Source organism: Eupeodes corollae, chromosome 2 (genome assembly GCF_945859685.1).
Source record: "Eupeodes corollae chromosome 2, idEupCoro1.1, whole genome shotgun sequence".
Taxonomy (NCBI): Eukaryota; Metazoa; Arthropoda; class Insecta; order Diptera; family Syrphidae; genus Eupeodes; species Eupeodes corollae.
This window is the reverse complement of record NC_079148.1, coordinates 84,255,141-84,282,462: the sequence shown is the minus strand read 5'-3', so window position 1 is coordinate 84,282,462 and position 27,322 is coordinate 84,255,141. Positions and strand designations below refer to the sequence as shown.

The 27,322-nt window shown below is 30.2% G+C and overlaps 1 protein-coding gene across 5 annotated transcripts in view; it reads right to left on the bottom strand.

Annotated features, from left to right (window-relative positions):
* Positions 1-27,322, bottom strand: part of LOC129946364 (protein kinase shaggy) — an 86,294-nt gene that overhangs the window by 28,452 nt on the left and 30,520 nt on the right. For 3 of the 5 annotated variants that reach the window (XM_056056514.1, XM_056056516.1, XM_056056515.1), the window contains exon 3: positions 13,426-13,476. In XM_056056514.1, the coding sequence (XP_055912489.1) occupies positions 13,426-13,476 (51 nt within the window). Of the gene's footprint in view, positions 1-13,425; positions 13,477-13,697; positions 15,065-27,322 lie in introns of those variants that run through there. The other 2 variants (XM_056056517.1, XM_056056513.1) reach the window with 2 other exon arrangements.

Sequence of the window (27,322 nt, the reverse complement as noted above, 5' to 3'; positions counted from 1 at the left end):
CATATCATATTCGTTAATTCGATGCAGTGGCGCTACAAGGCCATAGTTGGTATTTACAATAGTTATAGTTATAAAAATACATAAATATGTTCCAAATGCTTTAATTTGGATAGAAGATAGGAATGTAATTAAAATTTTGTCAAAATAATTTAATATTAATATTATTAAAATAATTTTAAAAAAATAGTTTAAGATTTAAAATGTCACCTGAAAAATAAGTTTGTCTCAAAAATTTAAATGCCATTTTATAAATCAAAAAAAACTTAATTTTTCAATTTTTTTTTTCAAAATCGTTAGAGCGATTTTTTTTAGTTAATTTTGTACATATACAATTTTTCAATTTTGTTCTAAAAATACTTTTGGTATGCAGTTGTTTAGAGATTAAAATAGACTGGTAAAATATGGAGTTTAGACATAGATAAGTTATGATTTTACAGAAGGGCAGTGGGAGACGAAGAAGGTTTGATTGAAGAGATTTAGAAGAAGCTAAAGAGTACACTTACCTTGAAAGTGGAAACACTTCAACACTAAATACTAAATAAAAACTTATAAGACAAGAACAGCTATTGTTGCAAATTGGACAACAATATTTTACATTAAGAACATTGCTCTAATTTCAAAAACAGGGTTTTCAACGTAACTGCGCAATCTATTTTGTTTTACGGTGCACACGTTTGGGGCACAAAAAAAAAATCGATGATGTGAAAAACATACTCAATAAAAACATACAAAATAAATACTCCAAAATATATGTTTTACTTGGAAAGTGGTCTATCAACACTCTTTATTTCAACCCTTAAGTTGAATGCGGATATCTGAACTGGCGACATGCAATACATATTAAAAAAGGTTGTTATGAAGATTGGAGAAAGCTAGCAGCGGACAGTGGAATCACCTTTAATAAAATTGGAACTGAAGAAATTACTCTATGAAATTATACAGTTTACTGATGAGAACGAAAGGTATTTTATTCAAAGTTAAAATACAATACAATGTCAATGTACGGAATTACTTTGCACCGAATTTCGCACTGGAAGCCATCAGGACAATTTTTATTATTAGAGGCTTAATTTCATACCTCATCGAAACAATTTGGCAGTTATTTGCAATCTCTGCGCAACTTAAATAAAAAGAAAGATGTTGGACACTTTCTGGGTGACTGTCCGAGTCTAAAGGAAATAAGAAGGGCAGCTTTAGGAAAAACTGTTCTACAAAAAATAAAATACTACGACTCCTAAACGGTGAGAATTGAATGCAGCTTGTGGAGTACTGTAAGGAGGCGACCTTATACCGAAAGAGAATCATGATTGAAATTTTGTTTTAACTAAACTAAAAGTCATAATTTATAAGTCAATTAAAGCGGTACGCTAATTTTTTTCGTTTTAGCTTCAAAACAAAATGTTTTATAATTTAAACCTAAGTTCTCTAAGCTGATAATTTAAACAATATTTTTTTATTTTTATATTAAGTAAGTTGAGTAATTTAAATGTTATAAAAAAGGTAAACGTATCAGATTAATATACAATTGTATTGTAAATTAACGAAAATTTAAAGCCTCAGACAAACGACATGAATTGTCATGCCCTTAATTATTCATTGGAAAATTGTAAAAAGAAAATGTAAACAACTTAATATCTATTGAATAAAAACTAATTTGAAATCATTGAGACAATTTTTTAAGTAGTACCCGTGCCATGATGGTTAGTGGTTTGGACTAAGTCCCTTGTTAGTGACGAAGGTTGAGCTTCGCTCATCTTCAATTCAATAAAAAAACAAAAAGTCAGCAGGTGCCGATGGTATATCCAACGTTGTACTAAGACATTTACCGATGGAAGCAATTGACATATACACCACGCTCTTCAATAATGCACTGAATAATGCATATTATCCAGTGCATTGGAAGACCGCTGTGGTTCATCCTCTCCCGAAAAAGGGAAAGGACAACTCCAACCCGTCAAATCTTCGGTCGATAAGTCTTCTTTCGAGCATCAGCAAAGTTTTCGAAAATATTATTAATAGGGCTCTGACTAAGTGGTCTGCGGACAACAAAATAATTCCGGATAAACAGTTCGGGTTCAAGGCGGGTCATGACACAATTCATGCTGCGTCTAAACTCGTTTCTGATATCCAATGGAATAAATCAAAACAACAATGCACAGGTGCTGTTCTGGTTGATTTTGAAAAGGCCTTTGACACCGTATGGTTAGAGGGTCTTTACCTAAAACTGAGCAGGCTTGGCATAAGCAAGCCATTGTTGTACATACTTTATGATATGCTTAACGGTAGAAAGTTGTCAAAAGTGGCAATGTAACTTCTACCACAACATTCTCAATTAAAAATGGTCTTCAACAGGGTGCGGTGAATTCGCCGATTCTCTTCAGCATTTACACCAGGGATCTGATAGGTAGTCTTACAAAGGTAATTGCGTACGCCGACGATCTAATTGCGTACAGAACGGCCCGAAAGGTTGAGGTTATTAGAATTCTCTTGCAGCGTGATTTCGACTAGATTCAGCGATATTGCGACGACTGGAAACTGAAAATAAATGTCCAGAAGTCAGAGACAATTCTGTTCCGGACTCCGTTGGCTAGGGCCATGAGGGATATGTGTAAGAATTGGCGCAAGATGGTCATCGTTGATCTTCACGGGCAGCCATTAGCGAGCAAAAGTGTAGTGAAGTACCTCGATATCTGGTTAGATCAGTATTTATATTTCGACAGACATATAAATGCTGCTCTGACCAGGGCCAGAGGAGCCTTTGCTCTGACGAAACGGCTGTTTTTCAGCAGTCGGCTTGACCCCAGAGTGAAGGTTATTTGCTACATGGCCCTCATACGGCAAATGATCGTTTATGGTTGTCCTGTGTGGTTCAACGTTGCCCCTTCCCAGATGGAGAAGTTTCGGGTGTTCGAGCGGCAGTGTTTACGACGCTGTACCGGCTTACATCGAACAGCCGAATCTTCTTATGTGCATTACTATTCAAACGAGGTCCTATACAACGGGGCTCGAATCAACAGAATTGACAATTTCGTGATAAAACTCGTTCGAGGTCACATTGCAAGAGCTATGTCTTCGACCAACAATTTAATTTTCGGGGCGTTCTATCCGAACGACGAGTATTTTGAGAGTGCACGCTTGAGCGGCTTCATTCTCCCAGATGCATTTCTCTTTTTTAAATAGATGCGGTCTGATACAGGATAGATTGGCAGTTCCGTTAATCTACCACGTCAGACGAAGAACCGTGGATAGGCGACTCCTGTGCAATCGGGACGTCATGGCCCAAGGCGAAGCAGAGCTCCTTCGGTTCAGTAGGGCTGTGTCCGAACGGGACCGAACTGATAGGGTGAAGCAGGAGAACTAGTTTTGGTGGCTTCAATCGGCACTTGATAGTGGGTAGTCGGGATGGGGTTTTTAGACTTGGCCGGCTAACATACTTGTTTAATAGTATTAGGGTTTAGTTTTTAAGTAGAATAGGCATGGTGGCACGAAAAAAATACAAAAAAAAATAAAAAATAAAATAAAAAACATTAACAAAAAGCATTTAAAAAAAAAAATAATAATTAATAAAAAATAAAAAAAGAAAAAAAAAAGACAACAAAATATGAAAAACATAAATGTTAGATAGTTAGATTTGCTGCTGTGGTTGTTCTAGTTTTAAGTAGTTTATAGGTAGAATAGGTAGTTTAAGTTAGTTTTAAGTTTTAGTTAAGGACCTTATTTTAAGTAGTTTGTAAGTAAAAATAAATAAAAAAGGATATTAGTTTTTTGTTCAAATTTTCTAATAAATACAAAAATAAATGAAATGAAATTTAAATGAAGTAAAATAGTTCTTAGGGCCGAAAGGCATTAGTTTTAAGTGTTATAGTTTAACTTAGAGTGTCCGTATGGGACCATTAAGTTAGTTGTAAGTTATGGATAATTAGGCTAGTTTTATGAATTTTTGTCTAGCTTTAAGATAGGTTTAAGAATGAATTATTAAAAATAAATTTAAAAAAAAAGTGGTTTGGACTGTCATGCTAGGGGTCTTGGGTTCAATCCCTGCCTGTGCCACCCTAATTTAAAAAAATTAATTTGCGCGGGTACTGCCTCTTGCGAGGAATTGACAAATCCTTTAAGAGTAAATCTTGTCATGAAAAAGTGATTTCTCAAATTAGCCATTCGGATTCGGCCTAAAATTGTAGGTCCCTTCCATTCCTGACAACAGTACTCGCTCACAGGAATGGTTGAGAGTTGTAAGTCACTATTTATTTATTTATAGACAATTTTCCATATGATATGAGAAGGAACAGTTCAGTTCTATTAATTAGTTCTGCTGAGAACTATAGAAGTTTGTTCAGAAAGGTGACTTATGACTTCCGTCTATAAATGTGTGAGGACGCATGGTTAACGACTAAAGACAGTATGTTACTGATATCGAAAATAATAAGGGACAGTGTTTGACTTTCGTCGATTAATGTGCAGCTGATCCTACGGCGATTTTTGTTTCTGTTACTATAAAGAATTCTATTGCTTGATTGAATAGATAGTGAAATACAACCTTTTAATAAATTCAATTGGAATATTTATTTATATTATAAGTCGGGCTTACCTTTAAAGTTACACCAGTTGCACAAATCTAGGTTATTTAATCTATATTATAATCTTTCGGCGGAAACAATACTAATATATTTTTTTAATAAAACATTTTATTAATTGAATTAATTGTCAATGCCTTTATGTTTGAAACCCTATCAACCTGATTACCATACCAACCATATTGGTCGTTGCGCGAGTTTATACCAGAGCAGTCTTAAGAGACAATTTGTTAACACATCTCTACAAATCTAGAACAAACTTATTTTCTTATAATGTACTTCATTAGCACGCTACGATATTTATCTATTTGTAAACAATTTTTGCACTGCATTGTATATTATTAAAATTTAAAAACACAAATAGTATACCCAAAATAAAAAGCATCTAAGAGAATCAAGATTTCTTGTTTGTATAAATAAATAAACATTAAAACATCATATCTTACACTTCCACGATAACTTGATTAGCGTTCTTAATGATAAATCTAATTGAAATGAGAAGATAACATAAAATATCAGTTGATTTGGATCTTCAAAGGATGAATAAACTGTCCCTTATAGATAAGTATATTGTTCAAAGCTGTACGTATACTTAAAATTACTTTTTAAGGGCGTTCAAAACATTCAGATTTTTACTCCACACGGCCAAGTTATTTGCCTGAAGTTACTTTAGGAAATGATTTTTTTAAATTTAAAGAATAACAATACTATTTAAATTGAAAGTAGTATAACTTTATTTGCTTCTATTTAATACCTTTCGTTACCTTTTTTCTCTTCTCCTATTAAGCTATTTAAAATTGAAGCGCTTATCGAAAAAGTATCAAAGTTTTAAAAGTATGTACGACAACACGTAAACAATTTCAAATTATACAAATTTACAAAATTAGTGATGAATGGTATGTTCTATTACGGTTGGTTTTGTACATACGACTTTTATGTAGGGCAGTGGGACTTATCATAAAAAGTATACCTATTGTCATTTTCTGATAAACAATTTTATATAAAATAAATTTTATCACTAATCAATTCACTAAAAACAATTTAAAGAAAAAAAAACTTATATATCAACAAAATAGTAATCAAAGTTGCTTCAAGGAACTGATCCAGTTGCAGCATACCTTTTAAATGTTTTTGTTTTTTGTCACAACAATACCTGACAGTCACAAAAGGTGTTTATTATTTTTCAATTAGACTGTGTCCAATAACAAAAGAGTGTATGATAAAATGAGCTAAATCAGCGATCCCATGTATGCATATATAAGAAAGTGACATGAATATACCACCATACTTAATTTATAATATTTTATTGTTGGTATAATGTAGAATTTGAAGTTGTGCAAGTAAAATAAAAATCAAACATTTTATTTCTGTCTATCGAAAATCGAAATAGCAGTAGGTAGTTACATAGAACTGTGTTTACTTTTACTCAGCTGATTTAAGATTGGATATGGGAAGAGTTTTCATAACGACTCGAGAATGCTTGATAGTTGCAATAAAAGATTAAAGGAAATAGTTCTGCTTTAACCAATTTTTTAAAAGAAAACAAATGTACACAAAATAAACATAACGTTCCAACAGTTATTAACATTTCATTATTTTATGTTAAAATTTAATATATTGACCAGGCATAATTGGCAGATGAAACAGATAATACGTTACTTGAAAATAGATGAAAAATGTTTCTCAGCCCCAAGTAAAAACGTGAAAGTGTCAGTAAAATAGTTAAGAGTAACTGCTATGAAATATAAACATTTGCATTGAAGGTTTTTTTTTATATTTAAAAAATATTCCTGAGATCTTAATGTTTATGTAAGGATAAGGTTCTTATAAAATATTCAAAAATATTTGGAAATAATAAAAAAAAAAGAGCTTTTTAGAAAGAACAATTACATTATGTTTTAAGAACAGGAAAGAATAGAAATATATGCATTTGAAAGAAGGCAAACATATTTTTTTGAATCGAAACAAATAGGAACATGAATTAAAAGAATTATGTACGCATTTCAAAAGTTAAAATGAAACAAAATTTAGTGATTTTCGACAAAAATTTCCGACACTTCACGTTTTTTGGAAACTAGAAAAAGAGGGCTTGTTAGTAAACTAGTTAGAGAAATAATTGTTGTTTAACTGAAATACCTTAATTTCATATTGATTATCATTACTTTTATAACAAGACTATAAAGTTAGCATAAATCTAAATCGAATAAACATTAATCTATGCACAAAGCAAACATTTATCTACGCAACCAAATCATTCATTGTTCATACTATTATACATTTTTTTTTTTTTTTTGGAAAATTTTAAAATTAGTTTTTATGGGGACATTACATTGAAACATAGGCACGAAAGAGACTACATTTTGTGTACCAACTAAGATTCATGGACTTAAAGATGACGTTTTGAAAAAAATAATGGACTTATGTGTGATTTTAAATCAGAGTTGCAAATAATGCATTGAATTTTATAATTCGTTTTAAATTAATTAGAAATTTTTTTTCAATTTTTAATTCTATTTTTTCTTAAATTATTTGTTAAATTTTATTTTTCAATGTTAGCATATGGCATTAATTATTTAACGTTATTTTTTAATTGTGTTCTATCATTAATTAAAATATTATTTTCCAATGCAAAACTTTTAAAATAAAAATACGTATTTTCATTTTATTTGGCAGACTTCGCAATCATTAATTAAAATACTGTATACTGATGCAGAAAATAATTCAAAGTTTTAAGTTTTTAATTCCAAAATTTTAAAACCGATTAATGTTATGACTTACGGTTATCACGCAATTATAACAAAAAGAAACAACAAATATTAAATATTATAATTCCTATTTTTGTAAAATAAATTCTTAAATTCAAATTTGTTTCGCACCATCGCCATGTTTCACTGAAGCTAAGACTACAGATGTCGCAACGGTTACATCGCTGGCGCTGTTGAAATTTTGTTTACAAACAGCTGTTGACCGTCATTCAGTGAGCTGTGGTTCATATCAGTCAATCTTTATATTTTTTATTTGAATTCAATTAAACTTACAATAAAATAACATTTATTTACAAATTCAATAAAACTTGCAATAAAATAATTTTAAATTTGAAGTTTAATATTGATACCAATAAATTAAATTTTTGAATGGGTAGTTCATAGATGTACAATTAGCATTGTATATTTTATTTCAGTCAAAGAACAATATCCATTAAAAAAATAATGAGAAATGCATTGAAATGACATTGGAATTTTTGCAACTCTGTTTTAAATCAGTAAAGATGTTAAAAACAAAACAATAAAAAAGAATGATAATAATAATATGCATATTGTTTCAATTTCAAATTCTTGCTTACTTTTCAAAAATAACAAACATTGATTTGCCATTAATTTGTTTGCCTTACCCAGGAGTTACCAATGTCTTGGTCATATTCTTGGTCACACAAATGGCCATTGACGCTCTACAGATCATTTGTTAATGCTTTGACTATACAAAGTTATTGTGCAGAGTCAAAGGGCTTTTACTGTGACACGCGATCATAAAATAATTGTTTTTGAATTAAAAGATCATTTTTGAAAAGAAAACAATGTATGTTACATCATGAAATCAATCAAAAAACTGTTGTTCTAAGGGTAACATAATCATCACCACCTTTCTGTAATGGTTTGATTGAAAAATCTCACTTTAAAGTGTTTAATCTCGCCATTATTGGGAATGAATGTGAGGAGTTGTGTCATAGAGATGTGTCAGAAGGTTCGATTAAGAGTTTCAGAAATACCCTTTTCAATGAAGATAGATGGATTCTTCTACAGGATTTAGCTGAGACAAACAAAGTTATGCCACCAAAAAAGTTCCTTAGGAAGCTTCCAAGGCTCCATATTTTAACCCTTAAGATTATTTTTTGTGGGCAACATTGTGTGTGCATGAAAGAGTTCTCACAGAAATTTTTAAATTCTTAACTCAAGAAATGTCAAAAATATTAATAGAAACATTGCGTTTCACTATAAGTCGATGGCAACAACGTCATTATAAATAAATGAACCGACAATAAATACAAAATATTATATAGTAAACAAAATATTCTTTGCAAAAAATATTATACACTTTATTCTTGTTTGTTTATTTATTGCAATATACACATATCTACTAATTTATGTGTAAACAAAAATCTAAAATTTTCCGAATATTTTACAGTGAATAATCCTGATTAGATTACAGCAGCGTCGAAAGTTAAAGGTTATCAATCACGTCATTCCTTTATTAAATTATACTCAAAGATAGATAAAGAAAACTGAATATACAATGATTTACACAAGCGTTTAGGTTTTTTTTTTATTTTAAAAAATATATGAAATACAAAGACAACGTTGCGAAAAACAGTGACGACAGGTATAATTTAAATAAATTTGTATTTAGACATGTTAAACTATTTGAAATATTAGTGTTATAAGTATCGTTTCCATTGAATAATCGTATGTACTTAAACTAGTTTACATACAAATTAGTTTTGTTTTCAGTAGGTTCATTGTTTTTTAAATAACAAATGCGAAAACAAAAACAGGAAAATATTTATAGTTTTTAAATATAATATGGATTATTCAAGAATCAATTTTAGAAAACGTTTTTTTTATATAATAAATATAATACATAATCTTGAATAGTCGGACAAAGTTAAAAAAAATATCACTCACTGCTTAGAGTAGTTATTTAAGTATCAATTTTATGAATATAAATATAATAATAAGGTGATGGCATTCCCGTGGAGTTTCAAAAAAAACTTATTTTTAGATTAAAAACAATATTTTATTTCTTTTCTTAACACCTTATACCATAACGCTTGCATTCCCACGAGTTTTAATAAAGCTATTAAATTAAAGAAGGGAGATGCTATTTTACATCAAATTATAGAAGAATTTCAATATTAATTAGTTTTAAAATGTATCTAAAAGAAAAAGAAAATGTATGATTGCTGCATGGAATTAAAAGCTGCATTTCATACCTTCAATCGAGTCGCACTTAACTATAAAATGACCTCACTTGAAATATCTAGAAAGTATCTAAATATCAACGAACAAATTTTGTATCAAACTCATGTGACAGTGTGGGGTGGGTCAAACACATCAAAATAGGTTTCACAATGCTACAGATGATATTTCTGATAGTTAACCTGGTTAAGTGTCTTTTTAATTTTTAAATAAAAATAACGGATAACTTGGTTATGGGGGCGGTTAACTCATCTTCTCTTCAACTTTAAACAAATAGGCACTAAGCGTGCTGTATGAGTCTTTAAAATAAATTCAAATAAAACAAAAATTATGGTATTTGAAGCTTGGAGTTGTAAAATATTAAGAGAAGAACGGTGGTTCCTTAGCAACCATCCTATTGAAATAGTACATGAACTTAAATGTTTGGGAGTACTGATGTCTGTTAATGGTAGTTAACAACCATGCTTAACATAAGAGTAAAAAAGTTAGAGTGGATCTCTATATTATGTAGCCTACCATAGACTTAGGTTTTAAATATAAGATTTTCTAAGCAACCATTAGCTTATCCTCAATGAATTTTAGTTGATACGTCGCCATTTTCAAAAGATTATTATTATGTCGGTTTCGAAATTCGTACTAGGGAATACATGCAGAATTTCTAACAAGATTGGTGAGAAAACAAAGCTCTTATCTTCAAAGTCTCCATTTAGGTCTTCAACTTGCGCGGTTGCATAATGTGTTTCTAGAACTTACAGAATTTATCACATAATTAACATCAAAATACATATCTTTAACATCTAACCAACTTAATCACCACCAACAAAAAAGTTAATAAAAACATAAGCCTAAGTAATACATAAATTATTTCAATAATGAACTATAGGCAAGATTTTCCGTGATAGAGTTAAAATATTAAATTTGAACTATATTCCACATCGGTCAAGATATTCCCTTATAAAGGGTGATTTTTTTGAGGTTAGGATTTTCATGCATTAGTATTTGACAGATCACGCGGGATTTCAGACATGGTGTCAAAGAAAAAGATGCTCAGTATGCTTTGACATTTCATCATGAATAGACTTACTAACGAGCAACGCTTGCAAATCATTGAATTTTATTACCAAAATCAGTGTTCGGTTCGAAATGTGTTTCGCGCTTTACGTCCGATTTATGGTCTACATAATCGACCAAGTGAGCAAACAATTAATGCGATTGTGACCAAGTTTTGCACTCAGATTACTTTATTGGACATTAAACCAACCACACGAATGCGTACAGTGCGTACAGAAGAGAATATTGCGTCTGTTTCTGAGAGTGTTGCTGAAGACCGTGAAATGTCGATTCGTCGCCGTTCGCAGCAATTGGGTTTGTGTTATTCGACCACATGGAAGATTTTACGCAAAGATCTTGGTGTAAAACCGTATAAAATACAGCTCGTGCAAGAACTGAAGCCGAACGATCTGCCACAACGTCGAATTTTCAGTGAATGGGCCCTAGAAAAGTTGGCAGAAAATCCGCTTTTTTATCGACAAATTTTGTTCAGCGATGAGGCTCATTTCTGGTTGAATGGCTACGTAAATAAGCAAAATTGCCGCATTTGGAGTGAAGAGCAACCAGAAGCCGTTCAAGAACTGCCCATGCATCCCGAAAAATGCACTGTTTGGTGTGGTTTGTACGCTGGTGGAATCATTGGACCGAATTTTTTCAAAGACGCTGTTGGACGCAACGTTACGGTGAATGGCGATCGCTATCGTTCAATGCTAACAAACTTTTTGTTGCCAAAAATGGAAGAACTGAACTTGGTTGACATGTGGTTTCAACAAGATGGCGCTACATGCCACACAGCTCGCGATTCTATGGCCATTTTGAGGGAAAACTTCGGAGAACAATTCATCTCAAGGAATGGACCGGTAAGTTGGCCACCAAGATCATGCGATTTGACGCCTTTAGACTATTTTTTGTGAGGCTACGTCAAGTCTAAAGTCTACACAAATAAGCCAGCAACTATTCCAGCTTTGGAAGACAACATTTCCGAAGAAATTCGGGCTATTCCGGCCGAAATGCTCGAAAAAGTTACCCAAAATTGGACTTTCCGAATGGACCACCTAAGATGCAGCCGCGGTCAACATTTAAATGAAATTATCTTCAAAAAGTAAATGTCATGGACCAATCTAACGTTTCAAATAAAGAATCGATGAGATTTTGAAAATTTTATGCGTTTTTTTTTTTTTAAAAAGTTCTCAAGCTCTTAAAAAATCACCGTTTACACATTTATTAACAAATTTGTATAAAAACTTGTAATTCGAATTTAAATAACGCAATAATGTTCATTGTTAAAATCCATTATTATTATAGGATCTTTAAATAACTTTGATTTTGTAATACAAAAATAAATTACTTATTTTAATATTTAGTTTTTTATCTGGCAGACGGCAATACTGCAATAACTTCATATTATTGATTTTCAAATTTAAAAAAAATGTTCTTTTGAATGAAATAGAGAAATAATAAAAGTACTATAATATCGTATTAATAATTATCAGCCATAGTACGACCGGTTAGTTTATTATTATACAAAAGAAAAAAAAACAATTGAAGCAGTATACATGTACGAAGGGTTTGTTTAAAATCTAGATTAATATGAAGTGAAGAAACTAATTAAGGATGAAATAAGCAATGATGTTTATGTTATGGTAGCCATAGGTTACTCCCGTTGTTTTTTTTATTATTATTAAAATTTTCATAGAGTCGAAATGTTATATTGGAAATGTTATCTTTTATAAAAATAAAAAGCTATTAGTAAAAAACAAAAACTAAATATTTAAATCTTAATTTTTTCTACACAATTTAGTTATAGCAAAGTGATATGTTTGCATAAAAAAAAACTAAATTTAATATTTGCAATATTGCGAAATAAAAATTCTTAGTTCCTCTTGTATTTTATGTTGTTTTTCAATATGGTAAAGCATTTTTAGAGTATATATGAAAGTATATGTTATGTATGTATATGTATTCAATTATTTTATTTATTTGAACAAAACTAGGATCGGACAAAGCCGTCATTTCTAAAATATTTCAACAATTAAAAGACGGTTTTCTATTCACATAAATTAGGTTGTTGCACTAACTGATCGTAGAGCATCAGGGCTTAGTGACCAGTTCTGTATGCGAGTATTGTTAATTTTTGTGCCGAATCTAAACGACTAATTTAATAAAGTTCTTGTTAAGACAACAAGAATTTGTCAATTCCTAGTAAAAGGAAAAATCCCGTCAAACAATTTCGGGCAGGGCACAGTTTTATAAATTCTCCTTCAAAAATAATTTAAAGTTCTGAATTCTTGAAAACAATAGATTGTGTATATTTATGGAAGTTTCTCTTCGTACATTGTCACTCTTGTATTTTGGCAAATTTTTTCCATATCATTTTTATCATAGAAGAAAATGGGAGGTTAGTGTCCCAATTGACTTGAAATAGGACTATAGCGAAGGAATTTATTTTAAAACTGTCGAAAACTAGGAAAATCTAGTTGACGAGATTTTAAATTTGTATTTGAAATTTTAATTTGTCGCAAATAATTAATTAATAGCATGCGTCTTTTTTATTCTAAATTTAACTACATCATAAACATAAGTCGAAATTCAAAAATTCACCAATCAAACTGAGCGGAAGTTGACCCTATAAGATTTCTCATATATGCGTTTCAGAAACATAATGTATTTAAAGACATGAATAGTCGGGCAACATTTTTTTCAATTGCATTCTTTTAATACAATTTGCAGGACCATTCCTAGTATTCCAATAGATCTATTTATTATTTGTTCATTTTAAATTTATGTTATCAATATGATTTGTATAATGCATAACTCTTGCGTCTTACCTTGGTCCGTTTGTAAAATAAGTGAACTGTCATTACCGGTTGCACACTTACCTGAAAAACAAGAATTTATAAAAAAAAAACATTAAAATAACTTTTATTTCTGGAAATATTTTTATTGCAACAACTATTGAATTCGAAATTCGGTAACAATGTCGTAGAGAATTCTGACTACAATAATTGCTGTAATAGAAATAAATAAATAATAAATAGAAAATCAAATATAATACAAATTTAAGTTTCTGAGCATTATTATTGCAAAATTACAAACCTACCCAAAATATTACGAAACTTGGAAAAGACTTTTGTCCAACTAACACAAGATGGTGTTTTGTTACTGTTCGTCAACTTCCCTGATTCATCACAATTATTATTGTCACTGTCTTCAGCTTCATCGTCTCCTTCGTCCTTAAATATTCTACTCCTAAAACTACTTTCACTTAACTGTCTATTATCACAATTTAGTTTTTCTTCATCTTCTTCTTGAACTTCTACATGAAGATTCTCTTCGCCATTATCGGTTGTTACAACAACAACACAAGGAACTTTGTTATTACTCTTAGAAGCTAATTTATTAGTCTTCTTTTTCTTTTGTTTTCTTAACGCCTTTTGGCGCTCTTTACGTGCGTATTTCTCCCGCAATTTCGGACTGCCAAATTCATCCAAATAGTACATTGTATCTTGTAAGCCATCTTTTTTATTGATCAATTTCGCATTGATAAAAGGCTCATCAGCGTTCTTAAAAATCGGAAAGAACAGATCAATGTCATCGGCCTTTTGGTAGCCATCACGAACCGTCTGCGACTGAACTAGTTTATCAGCAGCGGTGGCTACTTGCTTATCTTTCAAACAATTATTAGTAAAAGTGTCAAAGTTCGTATCGTCGTCCTCCAGGACGACTTCATCAATTTTATCCTCCACAACTACTGCTGCAGTGATCGTATTCGTCCTTAATTTTGATATTTGTCTTAATGGAACAGCAGCAGCTCTGACTGCATCGATGGTGCCTTCCCCAGTTACATATCCTTCCTTTACAGGTGGCAGCAATTCTAAATCTACAGGAAGAATACTGCTTATGCATTCTGACACCTTGCCTGAAGAAGTCCCTGACGAGGGACTCGTTCCTAGGGATTCTGTTGATGACGACACTGTTGATGATCGCCCTGTTCGACATTTTAAATCGTTCTCACTGCCACCACAATTAACATCAGCAACGCTATCAATGCCACTGTCTTGTGACAGAAGTTTATAGGGCAATCTTAGAGTACTGCATCTTTGTGGTCGTAAACTCAATGATCCGGATGTGCTACGAGTGTGTAGACTTTGGCTAGATGTTTTTCTGGTAATGACCCCACTGTCGGCGGAGCAGCCGAATTGCGGTTGACCAATAGTAGATGAGGAGAAGTTCTCGCTCAAGGGAATTCTAATTGGTACCGTTAGTGCTGGTGTTGTTTCCATCAGAATTGTTTTCATGCACTTGGTCTTGTTTTAAATTTGTATTTATATTATTATTTTTTTTTGTTTATGTATAGTAATAGTAACTTTTTTGACTTAATTAAAATTATACTACTATTCCTTATTTTTTTCCACTTGCGATAAATTTCCCTTTTTTCAAGCATTACACATTACAATATAGTAATTGCTAAAACAAGCAAAAAAAAGAAACATTTGTGTTAGTTTTTTTTTTAAATTTTATTGTCAGTGGTATAAAAACTTGTGTGAACCAACATCTGAGGAGCCATGTAATCAGTTATATTAGATCTTTGTTTTTAATTATTTTACGCTGTTGCACAAAACAAAAATGTGTCTGCCTTTTCGCTTAAAATGAACCAAATGAACTGAATTAAATGAAAGTGGTGCGTTGTTTTTAGCGTGTTCTTATAGTGGGACAGCTAAAATTACTTTCTTTGATATAAAAATGGGGGTGCGGCGCTAGATAGATTTATCGATAGGGTTGTCGCTAGGATTTTTGTTTGCAATATTTTGTTTGCGTATTATTGATAATTAACGGTATTAACATTGCAATGTCAAAAAAATAACAGCAGATTTGATAAAAAAAAAATCTGTTTTGCTGCTTTGTGATTTATTAATTAACATTAACGTAACGTCATTCAAACAAAACAGTAACAATTAAACTGCACAACATTTGACCAAAGTAATGTTAAATTTGTACATGTATTATATAGTAGATTAATATGAATTACATCTTTACTAAGAGTAAAACGGCTCGGTGAAGGGTATAGTTTGTCTATCGTGTCATATAATAAAAAAAATGGTTTTAATCATTTATACCGATTAAATAATTAATTTCCAAGGAGTTCGGAGCGACTTTGGACATTCGTACCATGGTAGGAAGAAAAATTTATTTTTGAATCCTTTCTAAGTATACTCATTGTTTGGTCATCTGGGGAATTGGCTTTATTTTTATTTTATAGATGACAAAAAAGCCACACGATAATACTCACATTGACAGCACTGATCACCAATTTTTACTGCTAGATAAAAACACAATCATTTCGTCATTCAGCTCAACGGTGGCCAGAGCTATTTTTATCTTCAAAATGCATTTATAAAATGAAGAAAAAACGCAAAAATAATTCTGCAGAAAATTCTATTTTTGTTTGTTGTCTGTGTGTCACATATAAATTTTATATTTGGTGGTTATTTCAAAGGGATTTTTCCAGCTCTTATATAAGTGCGAAGTTCTTTTAGAGGAAACAAAACTAAAAACCATGGTTTACCATGAGTGGATAATAGTGAATTCTCCTCGCGTGCACACGAACTAAATTTACTATTTTAGATTGACTTACAAATAACATTGAATATGCCTGGTTGGATTTTTATTTTTTCGAAGTTACTGATGGATGTGGGACTGAGCACATGTTCAAATGCCAAGCTATCACATTTGTATTTATTTAGCTGTCGACATTAAATGTATAGATTTAAAGAAAGTAAAAAATGAGTAGATATTTTTAAAATAATAACATTTGTGTCAATAAATAGATATTGACAGTCTATATTTCTATATTTTCTTGAAAGTAAGTTTTATGATATTACTAATATCGTTGTAACGCCATTATTTGACTAAGGGTAACTATTTAACTACTTTAAATAAATTTTACTTTACTAAAGTATTTAAAATATTATGAATATTATTTGTAGTTGAGTTTGTCTAAAAGAGCATCTGTAGTTTAACAATGTTCATTATTTTGTGTTCAAAAATAATTAAAAACAAAAAATTTGCTAACTTAGCTACATGTATATTTTTCTCTTAACGAAGTATTTTTGATATTTTTGAAAATAAACTAAACTAAACTTAACCATTCTTACCTAATAAGCTCGCTCAAATTAAAGAGAAACAAAACAGGGGCGGACTTAAGAGTTCTTTATTTTGATATTTGTCTTAATGGAACAGCAGCAGCTCTGACTTAAGATTCTATTTTACAAGATTTAGAGTAACTAAATTATTTGTTTATTTTTATTAAGAAATCTTTTTTTTTTTAAGTTTAAGCGTTGTAAACTATTTCTTATGACTTTTACAAAGAAAGAGTTTGTGATAATTTAATATTATAGAAAAAACATAAATAAAATGTGGTGAGTTCCATCCAGAACACAATTCTTTCGTACCACTATACATAACATAAAAACAAACTAAAATTATGGATAATTTTTCGTAGTCATTCTTTAAGAGTCTAGTTTAGAGCACAAATCTCGAGTACTTATAATTATTTTCACAAAAAAATTGAATGTCACCTGTTTACATGTAATGACAAATACAAATACATTAAAACAAAATAAAATTGATTATAAAAAAAAAACATTTAGCTATATCTGTGCATAATGTATAAATAAATATTTTATTTTATTTGAAAATTAATGTTAAACGAAAATTATTTTTATCTATAAAAACTCTTTTAAATAAAATAAAAATAGGACCTAAGAAAGATGAATTTATAAATCCATTTATACGTGCATAAATATAATTACAAACCATAAGAAAACACTTAGTGCTTTTCTTTAAAACTTTCTAAAACATAACTGTTATTAGTCTCTTCTTCCATTGATTTTTTTAAATGATAGAAAACAAATTATTAAATTCAAATAATTTATGGATGAAAAGATATTTGAGTCGAAAATCAATTTTTACGAACTTTTATTATTATTTTTTGTTAAAAACTGTCAGTTCGGTTTTTCTTTATACAAAAAAAAAATTAGCAAAATTCATCCTAAGCTTTTTAAAGATTAATTTTCACTTTGTTTGAAAAAAAATTAATGAATTTTAGTGTATCAGGTTAAAAATGAGTAAATACTTTTGCTTTTCATTTGTACAAAGGCAAGGCAATCACGGAAAATAATTTTTAGCTTCAAAGATTTGCGTGTCATGTCCAAATAAAAACTTTGATTTATTTATCGGGTGTGTAATTTTTTTTCAGCAAACCACATTGGTAAAATAGGAGAACCAAGCCATAATTTATATTTGAACTTAATGGAGGTAACTTTTGTTGATAATAAAAACTAAGATGGTCGTATACAACTAACAACAAAAAAACTCGGAAATCCACTATATCATAATTTTGTTTGTATTTTAATTTTTTGGATGGCATGAGGAATTCGAGTTTAAATTAATTTCTTAAATTTTGACTTAAAATGTCCAAATGGGACCAGATAATTAGTTGTAAATTATGGATAAGTAAAGAAAGCCAGTAGACCTTTACATATGTTAGTAGTTTGAAGTTGAATGAAATACAACCTTAAAATAGTAAAAAAACGGCCATGAAATACGTCGATTTATCCTGATAACTAAAAGCCGACTTGGCTTCATTTCTGAAAATACAAAACAATCTATAGAATCTCCGAAGCCTTCTTTATTTTACGTCATTGTCTGATTACAATGTACCCCATACTTTTAAACAAATAAATTCAATTGAACAAACGAGCTTAGGGCAACTGAAATGTAAATGTTTTGGGCTCAATCAAAGCAGTAAGCCTGTGAAGTTGTCCTTATTACTGAAATAACTAAATTTAAGAATACAAAAGAAATGCATTGTTATGAATTGAAGTAGATGTAAAAAATTTGTATTGTAAGTTCTTGTTTTTAATCGTACATAACTAGAAAGTACAAGCATGTTAACCCTGTTTTAAAGACATCAACTAGAAATAAGAAATACGGAATAATAAAATATATATCGTCTTTTATATTTTTTCACTTAAAATAATAATAAACAGTCAAAGATACGAAAATTAAGGTAATGACATCGCGTATGCGAAATAATAATTGAATCATCAATCAACCTTGAAATATTTTGTGAAATAGACGATTTTAACCTATTGTCAACTATGAACAGACATTGAAGTTCTTTTCTTTTTTGCTTATAACCAAGTTTTTTTTAAGAGAATGGTTGAACTTCAAATGGAAATATACATTTTAAATCAGATATGAAAACAATCACTTAAAATTAATCGATTGTTTGCAATTATGCCTACACAAGTATTGCCATTTCTTTACTTCCGATCTAAAGTAATATTTATGTTATATTTAATTATTTAATTTGCACTTTTAGTTTCCTATATTATTTACATTCCAACATATAAAGATCAGTGTAGCATTGAAAAAACTTGAGTTTGTGGGATTAACTTGATCCATACGTTGACCTTATGGGGTTTACTTTGCTTCGTACCTTGCTCAATAATTTAGTTTTTAGTTTGAGTGACGCTGAACAGTTTTTGTTTAGATCTATGGGAAAAGAGTTTATTTGTATGCGTTTGAAGTTTTATTTACTGAGTATATGCATTGCTGTCATTTTAATTCCGCTTAAATTTTAAGAATGAGTTTATAAGTAAGTTAATGTTTCAGAATTAATGTTTTCCTTTTATGGAATTTATTTGCATTACTTTGTAACCTTAAGACTGGTTTTAAATATATGTACGTACAATGAAAACAGAGTTAATGCAAACCCTTTAGTTATGCGTTATGGTTGAGCCATAGATAACCTAGAATATTTTATTTCTGTATTGAAAATATAATTTTAATATGTATTAATTAATAGTTAAAGGAGGAACAATAAAGCATAATAATGCTTTTAATATATTAAAATAGAATATTGACCTGGGCAACAGCTAACAATACATTCATTTTTGTTTTATATTTTTAGGTTTACGAGACGTTATGATTAACATTGCCACCTAAATAAATTATATAAAAAAGTTAAAAAAAAAAATACAAAAAGCCGTAACAAAATCTATTGATCGTTTTTTTTTCAGGAAATTATATTTTTTTATAAATTAAATAAATGACATACTTCCCGACGAACTATCTACATACTTCCAAGGAGTTAATCCAAATTATCAATTGAATGTTACAGATATGTCTATATAGGGTATATGCATTAAATTTTCAAATATTAGATGAATTCATTTTTTCAAAAAAGATAAAAAATAAACATTATGTCACATATCAATACATAGAATAAAAAAAATAAACTTTGCATATTATATCCCAGTAATTATTCAACGACAATTTGAATAATACAAAATTAAAAATATCGTCTTCATCAGAATCTTCCTCAATCAAATATTCCAATTGTTCTTCTCCTTCATTGTCTTTTAAAATAATATCATCAACATTAATAATATCATCAATGAATTAAGTTAACATTTTGGAAATAATTTTTGTTCCTAGGTTATGACTTAGTACCCAGCGTTGTCTTTCTGATATTGAATTTGAAAACACCAGTCAACAAGTTAGCATCATCCGCATTAATGGTTTGTTCCAGAGTTAGGTCAACTGGTGACCCAGCAAAACTTTTTGCTGTACGCCTTATACCAAAAGCAACCGCCTGAATTCGTTTATTGAATTAGAATTTTGTATTTTTAATTCAACTTAATTACAATTATATTTTAATATCCACCATTCCTATTTAGGTTGTTTAAACACAAAAAACAAATTGGAAAGTTCGAAAATAGAATCCATATACAATTTGAAATCACTCGTTCTTATACTACTATACAATATACGAGTATATTGCATGAAAGACCGAAGAGTATTACCAAGATCTCCTTTAAGTTTGAGATCTTTATACGCTCTGTATTTAGTAAAAATATCATTGAGCAATGGGCTTAAATTAGGGATCTCATTTGGTTGCAATGGGCTTTAAAAAAAGTGTTGTAAATCAAGGGAAGGATGGATTCTTTTACATCTATTAATATCAATAAATCCGTTTACTGATAGTTCAGCCAAAACTTCAGATTGTACTTATATATCGACTATTAAAGAACCATCAATACATTTTCCAAGTGTTTTAAAAAAAAGCCATTTGAATATGAAATGCATCTAAATTAATGAAAATATTATTAAAATTATATAAAATATTTTAATTTGCATTGCCATTTTCGCAAGAGCTAAGTCATAAGTCAAAATGATTTCTTTTTGATTGCATTCGTTACAAATTCCATGAGCCTGATTAAGAGTTTCAAAAACAACGGTATAGGATGTGGGTGACAAATGAATTTGTGGTAAGTAATCTATGACTTGACTCTCACTATTATCTATCATTGCCTTACTATTAAATCCTATCAACATTGGTAATTCAGGAATTTTGGATAGTGATACTGCCCAAATTAAATCTTTCATTATAGCATTAATTTTTATTTGCAAAGATTCATTGATTTATTATAATATAATATATAATATAATTTTATTAGATAGTGGCTGCAATATTAAGTACAGAAACATGATTGCATTTTAATTGGAGTTACTGGTTTGTCGGTAAGTATGTCATTTATTTAATTTATAAAAAAAATATAATTTCCTGAAAAAAATGATCAATAGATTTTGTTACGGCTTTTTGTATTTTTTTTAACTTTTTTTATAAAATTTATTTAGGTGACAAGGTCAACTTTGATCTGATACAAATTTTATATTTATTTGACTTAAAATTTTTTGATATTGGGATGAAAAAAGATGAAAAAAATAATAGCATTTTTTTGGGGAAAAAGCGGTAGGACGTATGTTTGGCCCATGAAAAGTTTGTCCGACCAGTAGATTCTTAAAGTGGACGGTTCAAGCTTTCATTTGTCCATTGACCCGATGAGGTAGGTCAACACCAAAAATACCGTTTTTTGAAATGGTCGGACAAAGGATTGGTCCCGGATTGTGTCTGTCCGACCAAATGATTTTAAATCTACCACCATATCTCTACCAACTACTATTTAAATTTTCATTGACCTGATGGTATACCCCAACACCAAAAAACGCAACCGAAAGTGACCATTTTGCGGCCAATAGGCCCGGAAAAAGTCTGTCCGACCAGCGATTTCGTAATCTTCGTGTCATTTACCATTCCTTAATGCCCAAATTTTCCATTGACTCGATGAGGTAAGTACTTTGACCGCCGCCTCCCATACAATATAGACTTAGCAACTTATGACATTTTTTATCATTAATACTTAAGGTTGACTCGTTTATGTTTATATTTGAACTTCAGCATGATTAGGATTCAAAAAAACTTTAACTTAGAATTGATGATATCTAAAAAACTAATTTGGATGACCAACAGCTTAATGCATGGAGAGGGGACTTGCAGTTGTATGTCTATTTCGAGAAGCTCTATTTCTGAAAAATCACATGTTGTGCATGATAGCAATGTTCAGATCTTAAAATGTCCAAAAAAGATTTACTATCTCTTTAGTCCAAACATTTGTGAACGGCATCAAATAAAATCAGGTTAATGAAATACTTTTTCTTTACGAGACTAGAACACAAACAAATGTGATAATTGTTAATTTTTAATTAGCGTACAATCAAAAAAGATAGCACACCATCAATCAAATATTGTCTTCAACATTAAAAATAAAAATTAACCATTTACGCACTGGTGTCAAACGATGAATTTAAATTTTAACAAGGGAAAATAAAAAAAACCTTTGAAAATGAAACACTTTGTTCATGTTATGCATATCATTTTATTTTGTTTTTGAATGTAAAAAAATATGATTTTCATTGCTAAATACTGTCATCCTGATTCGTAGAGAAATGGTTTTCGTTTTTGTTATTTTTTGAACTCAAAAAGATTATTAAAATAAATAAAAAAATTTAAAACTAATTGCATTGCTGTACGAATTTTCTGTTGCAAAGGAATGTATAATCATCATCGTTGTACATGTCAAATCAACATACGTTTCAATAATAGTAAAAAAAAAATTGAGTGAAACTGCCTAATTTGTTAAGAATTTATGGGGTGTTCGAAATATTTTTTTGGAAATTTAACGACAATGACGTAATAACAACAAAGCTAAGACTGTGCAACATAATGCTGAAGTATTTACTATGTAATACGGTTTTCTGATATACATAGGTACAACTTTCATTCCATGCCATTGAATTTATCTACAAAGTTTTTCTTAAGCCATCAATGGTCACATATTTGTTTGTAAAATTGTTTTTTTTTAAGTGTATAACTTTTTTCCACCAAGTCCCACTCCTTTATTTTACAACTCAATTGCTACTTAAGCATTTGGTCATAAGGTGTGTTAGCCATGGTTAACTATAATGGTAAGAAAGTTATCACTTATGAATACATTTTTTTCGAAATTTTCTAATTTCAAAAGGGTTATGAAAATTCAATTATTTGGAATTTTTTTCTTTATTTTAAAGTAAAAAATATGAAAAAGTTGTAATTTTTAATGTTTACACTAAAATTCTGATATAGAAAGTCCTGGCAATAAGTCTGCATTCGACCCCTCTCTCCCTTTCCCAGTGCTCACTCTGTGTCTTTATATATTAAGAGTACCTAGTAATATCCCCTTGATTGTGCGCTTACTATTAAAACAAAATATTAGAAAAATGTTCCGTTCAAAAAAAAGTTACGTGAGACTCGCGCGGTGTTATTAACGATCTAACTCAATTTGACGTCACCATTTACAGATTTAAAACCTACCGATTGCATTTGCAACACCCAAGCACCTTATAAATTGGTTGTTTATTTTCTCTCCTTATGCGTAGTATCTACTATTTATAGAATTACATAGTTGATGAAATCTGTTTTTGTATTATAAAAATCCAATAAAAGTAATACAGTAATACAAAATTCTCAGTAAAACAAATACGTATTCCAAAGATAGAACCGGTACATACTAACAAATCTGCAGCAAAACATACTTATACCATACATAATGTACCTTTATAGTATTTTTTCACAAGCCATGATTAAAAGCCAGATTGAAAAATTTTTAGTATGCGTCATAAGTTACTGAGTTAACGATGACTACGGACTTAACAAATCATCCAGTCACTCACTGTATCAAACTTACCATTAGTGAAAAGAAACATTTTTGCTCCGTTAAAAGAGATTTAGAGCTATTAACGACGAGAAATAATTTTTAATTGATGTGATAATGTTAAAAAAGTAAATATTGATAAACAAACACAAACTCAAAAAACGAACCAGGGGCAGGCTTGCCGGAATTCTTGAGCTTATTTCGCAAAATTAAAAGTACCGCAAAAACGCCAATTACATCTTTGGTAAAAAAAAAACTAATTTTATTTTCAAAAAAAAGGTCATAAATTATTAAGGCAGGAAAATAAATATATAATATTCCAATTTGAAAAAAAAAATATGTATTAATTAATAAATTATTGGCAAAGGTTTTAATGTACGACGATATTTCTTCTTATCTTCCATTGAATATGTTATATACGCTTTTGATACTTTTTTGAAAATAAAAAAAATATCGCAACAAAATTAAGATATTACAAAACTAAATTTACGCGATATACCGCGCAATCTGGCAAGCCTGATCAAATTGAGATATTGCAAAACTAAATTTAGCGAGCCTGTTCAGGAGGGGCTTGTCTTTGCAAAGTTTCTCTGAATTATATTATAAGCTATTTTGGGAATCTTTATTAAAAATACGTTCACATTATTAAAAAAAATATTTTGATGTATGTATGTATATGTTTTCTTCTGTATACTCGTGCGCATATTCGTTACTCTCATATTTAAATACTATTAAAATAGCACTTTGTTGTTGTTTATAACAGAAAAAAATTTAAATAAAATATTTCGTCCATCTTTTTGAGTATGTTTGTACCTATTTTTATTTTTGTTTGTATTTTTATTAAGATGAAACATAGCTAGAGTTTCTTTGATTAATGCTAATAAGTCGGTGAAGGAAAAGGCAGAGCAATGCGACGTGGCCTATACTAGTATATGAAATTAAAAAAGAGAAGGTCCACTGTTGGTATAGTGAAGTTGCCGGTAAATATTGCATCATTTAAAATGCTTTTGTTTTATAAGTTTTTAATACGTACGAGTATTTTTCTTGAAAAGGGAAAAACTAAGAAATTAAAATTATGACTACAAGAACATTTGCTTATTTAATCTTTTTAGGCAAGTCACGCGAAACTTAGTGAATATTTGTAGACATTAGGCTAATAATTTAAATTTACGGTAAACAAAATAAAAATTATTTTATGTGTATGTGTCTACATACATTTAATTTTGAAGAATAAATTCCATCACGATTATTTTGCTTTTTTTCAACAAAACTTCTACTTAATATTTTGTATAATAGAATTAAATAGTACTTATACGTACTTTACGAACAACAAACAGAAGACTTTAAAACGACATATGACTTACAAGCCTACTTATATTACATACAAGTGTCAACGCAGTGATCAAAAGGTGAATTCATTTTTTAAACTGTTTTGAGCTATTTTGGAAATGAAACGTAATTTCAACTTATTTTGTTGGTTGAAAGATTTTCTATTTTTTACGTTTCAGGGAAACGTTATGCTTTTTAATTGCAACAGTTTTTACTTAATTTCTCACCAATATTTCTTAATTTCACTTAAATCAATATCATACTAAAAATGTATTTGTTAAGTAACACAAAAACACCCGACCATATATTATCACATACATTTTAAATAAATGCTGGCACGATGGGAAATGATGCTTTTATTATTTCCCATATACTATTTTGTATTCTATTTTTATTATCCAAATTTGTACCTTTCCCACAACTCATATTCCACCCAACTCCCTCAGCAGCGTGAGACCAGACGAAATATGATCTTTAATAAAAGTTCAATATTTTGCTTCACGTGCTAGTATTTAATATTTATTTTATATTATATTATTTTATATTATATTATATTACTACTTTTTGTAATTCACAAAAGATCACTTGTCTCTTTAATTTATTAAATAAAAATTGTTTGTTACTCCAATTATTATTTTTATTTTTTGTTTTAAAAACTTAATTTGTGTAAACAATTGGCGACCTTGACGGGACTTAATAAAACAGTTTAGTACAGAAGATATTTAAATTTGAATAAACTCAGTTACAAGAAAAATCAAATTAAAAGCCTTCCATCAATAAATTAACCAACAATAACGAGCTGGTTGGAATGGAAAGAAAGACCATTGCGGGAATCCTTTGATGACGTGGACAGCGAGATAAGAGATAATTATCCGCAAGCAACACGTCAGCATGAATATTTCACCAAAAGATATGTGAAAAAGGTGTGTGAGTGAACAAGAGAGACATCATTAAGAGATTTAGTAATGCGGATTCTAAGAAATCTGAGGAGCCTGAAGAAGAGACCAAAGCAGTCAAAGAGGATCTAGAGACCACAGCAGTCAACTTTCAGCCCAAGCAGCAAAAACGGGATATAGGACCAATACCAATTAATCCTCAGCCCAAACAGCTAAAAGATGATCTAGGACTAACAGCAGTCAGGCCCCTAGCAGGGGCTTCAAAGCAACTCTTCAACATGCTACCAGAACTAAATATCCCAGCAGACCTAAAAGTAAACCCCACCTCCAACGTTAACAGGATGATAATGGAAAGCAAATTCCGACTGCTTGGTAAATCTTCCAAGCATCATTAAACTAATGCTCATTGAGTTTAAGAGAAACTTCACTTCAGCAGTTCCATCAAAAAACTAAAACGCTTATAATCAACAGGGAGGACATAACCTCAAAACGACTTGCTGACGATGCAGCTGTAGCCGACAAAGAGCGTTATTTTCATCGTGTAAGCAGCAAAGCCGGTGCAAAAAGTACCACGGCCAAGAAGGACATAAAAAACACAGCTTGCTGTAAATGTGATAATCATTTTGGTCGGGTGGTTGAGGGTCATCGCTAGGAATCGTTTTGAAAGGTCGTGATGTTTATCTGGCCACCGCAATCGTTAATATTCTATGTTCAAACGGTACACGTATCCCTTGTTGTGCTATGTTGGGACTCAGGTCCACAACCAAATTTCATTACTAACTCTTTATCTCAGAAAATAGGTTACCCAAAACGAAGAAACGACATTCCAATTAGAGGAATTGGAGGCAAAGAAAGTCAGGCTAATTTTGTTATTTATGTTTTAGTATTCAGTTGAATTCTGAACCTCCTCATTCAAAAGAACAATCGAGGCCAGTAAAAATAAGTGACTATATAAGTGACTTGAACCTCTGGACATTCAAACTTGGGGTTTGCCATTCAACATTCTTCTAGCTGATCCAAATTCGATTAATTCTCAAATTATTAATTGATTGATATTTGGCATGACTTCTTTTTGTTCTTGGTATACTTAATCAACTTTTATGAGCACTCTACTTTTACGCTACCAATTTATTCACCGCTAAAAAACATTCTTTCACCTGCTGTACAAACCATAATCAATTCAATAAAAAAAGATTACAACTTTTCTTACAATTTCTTAATCGTTTTGATTTTTATTTTACTAGAGGTACATTTAAATAAATCAAAATTAGAGTACGATCATAATTTCACCTACTCTTATTCCCTTTAAATCAGTGTGAACAAAAAGCAAAACGGGGATTTTATGGGACTTTTGACACGCTAATCAGTGGTAACCATTGCGTCGATCTCAATAATTAAAC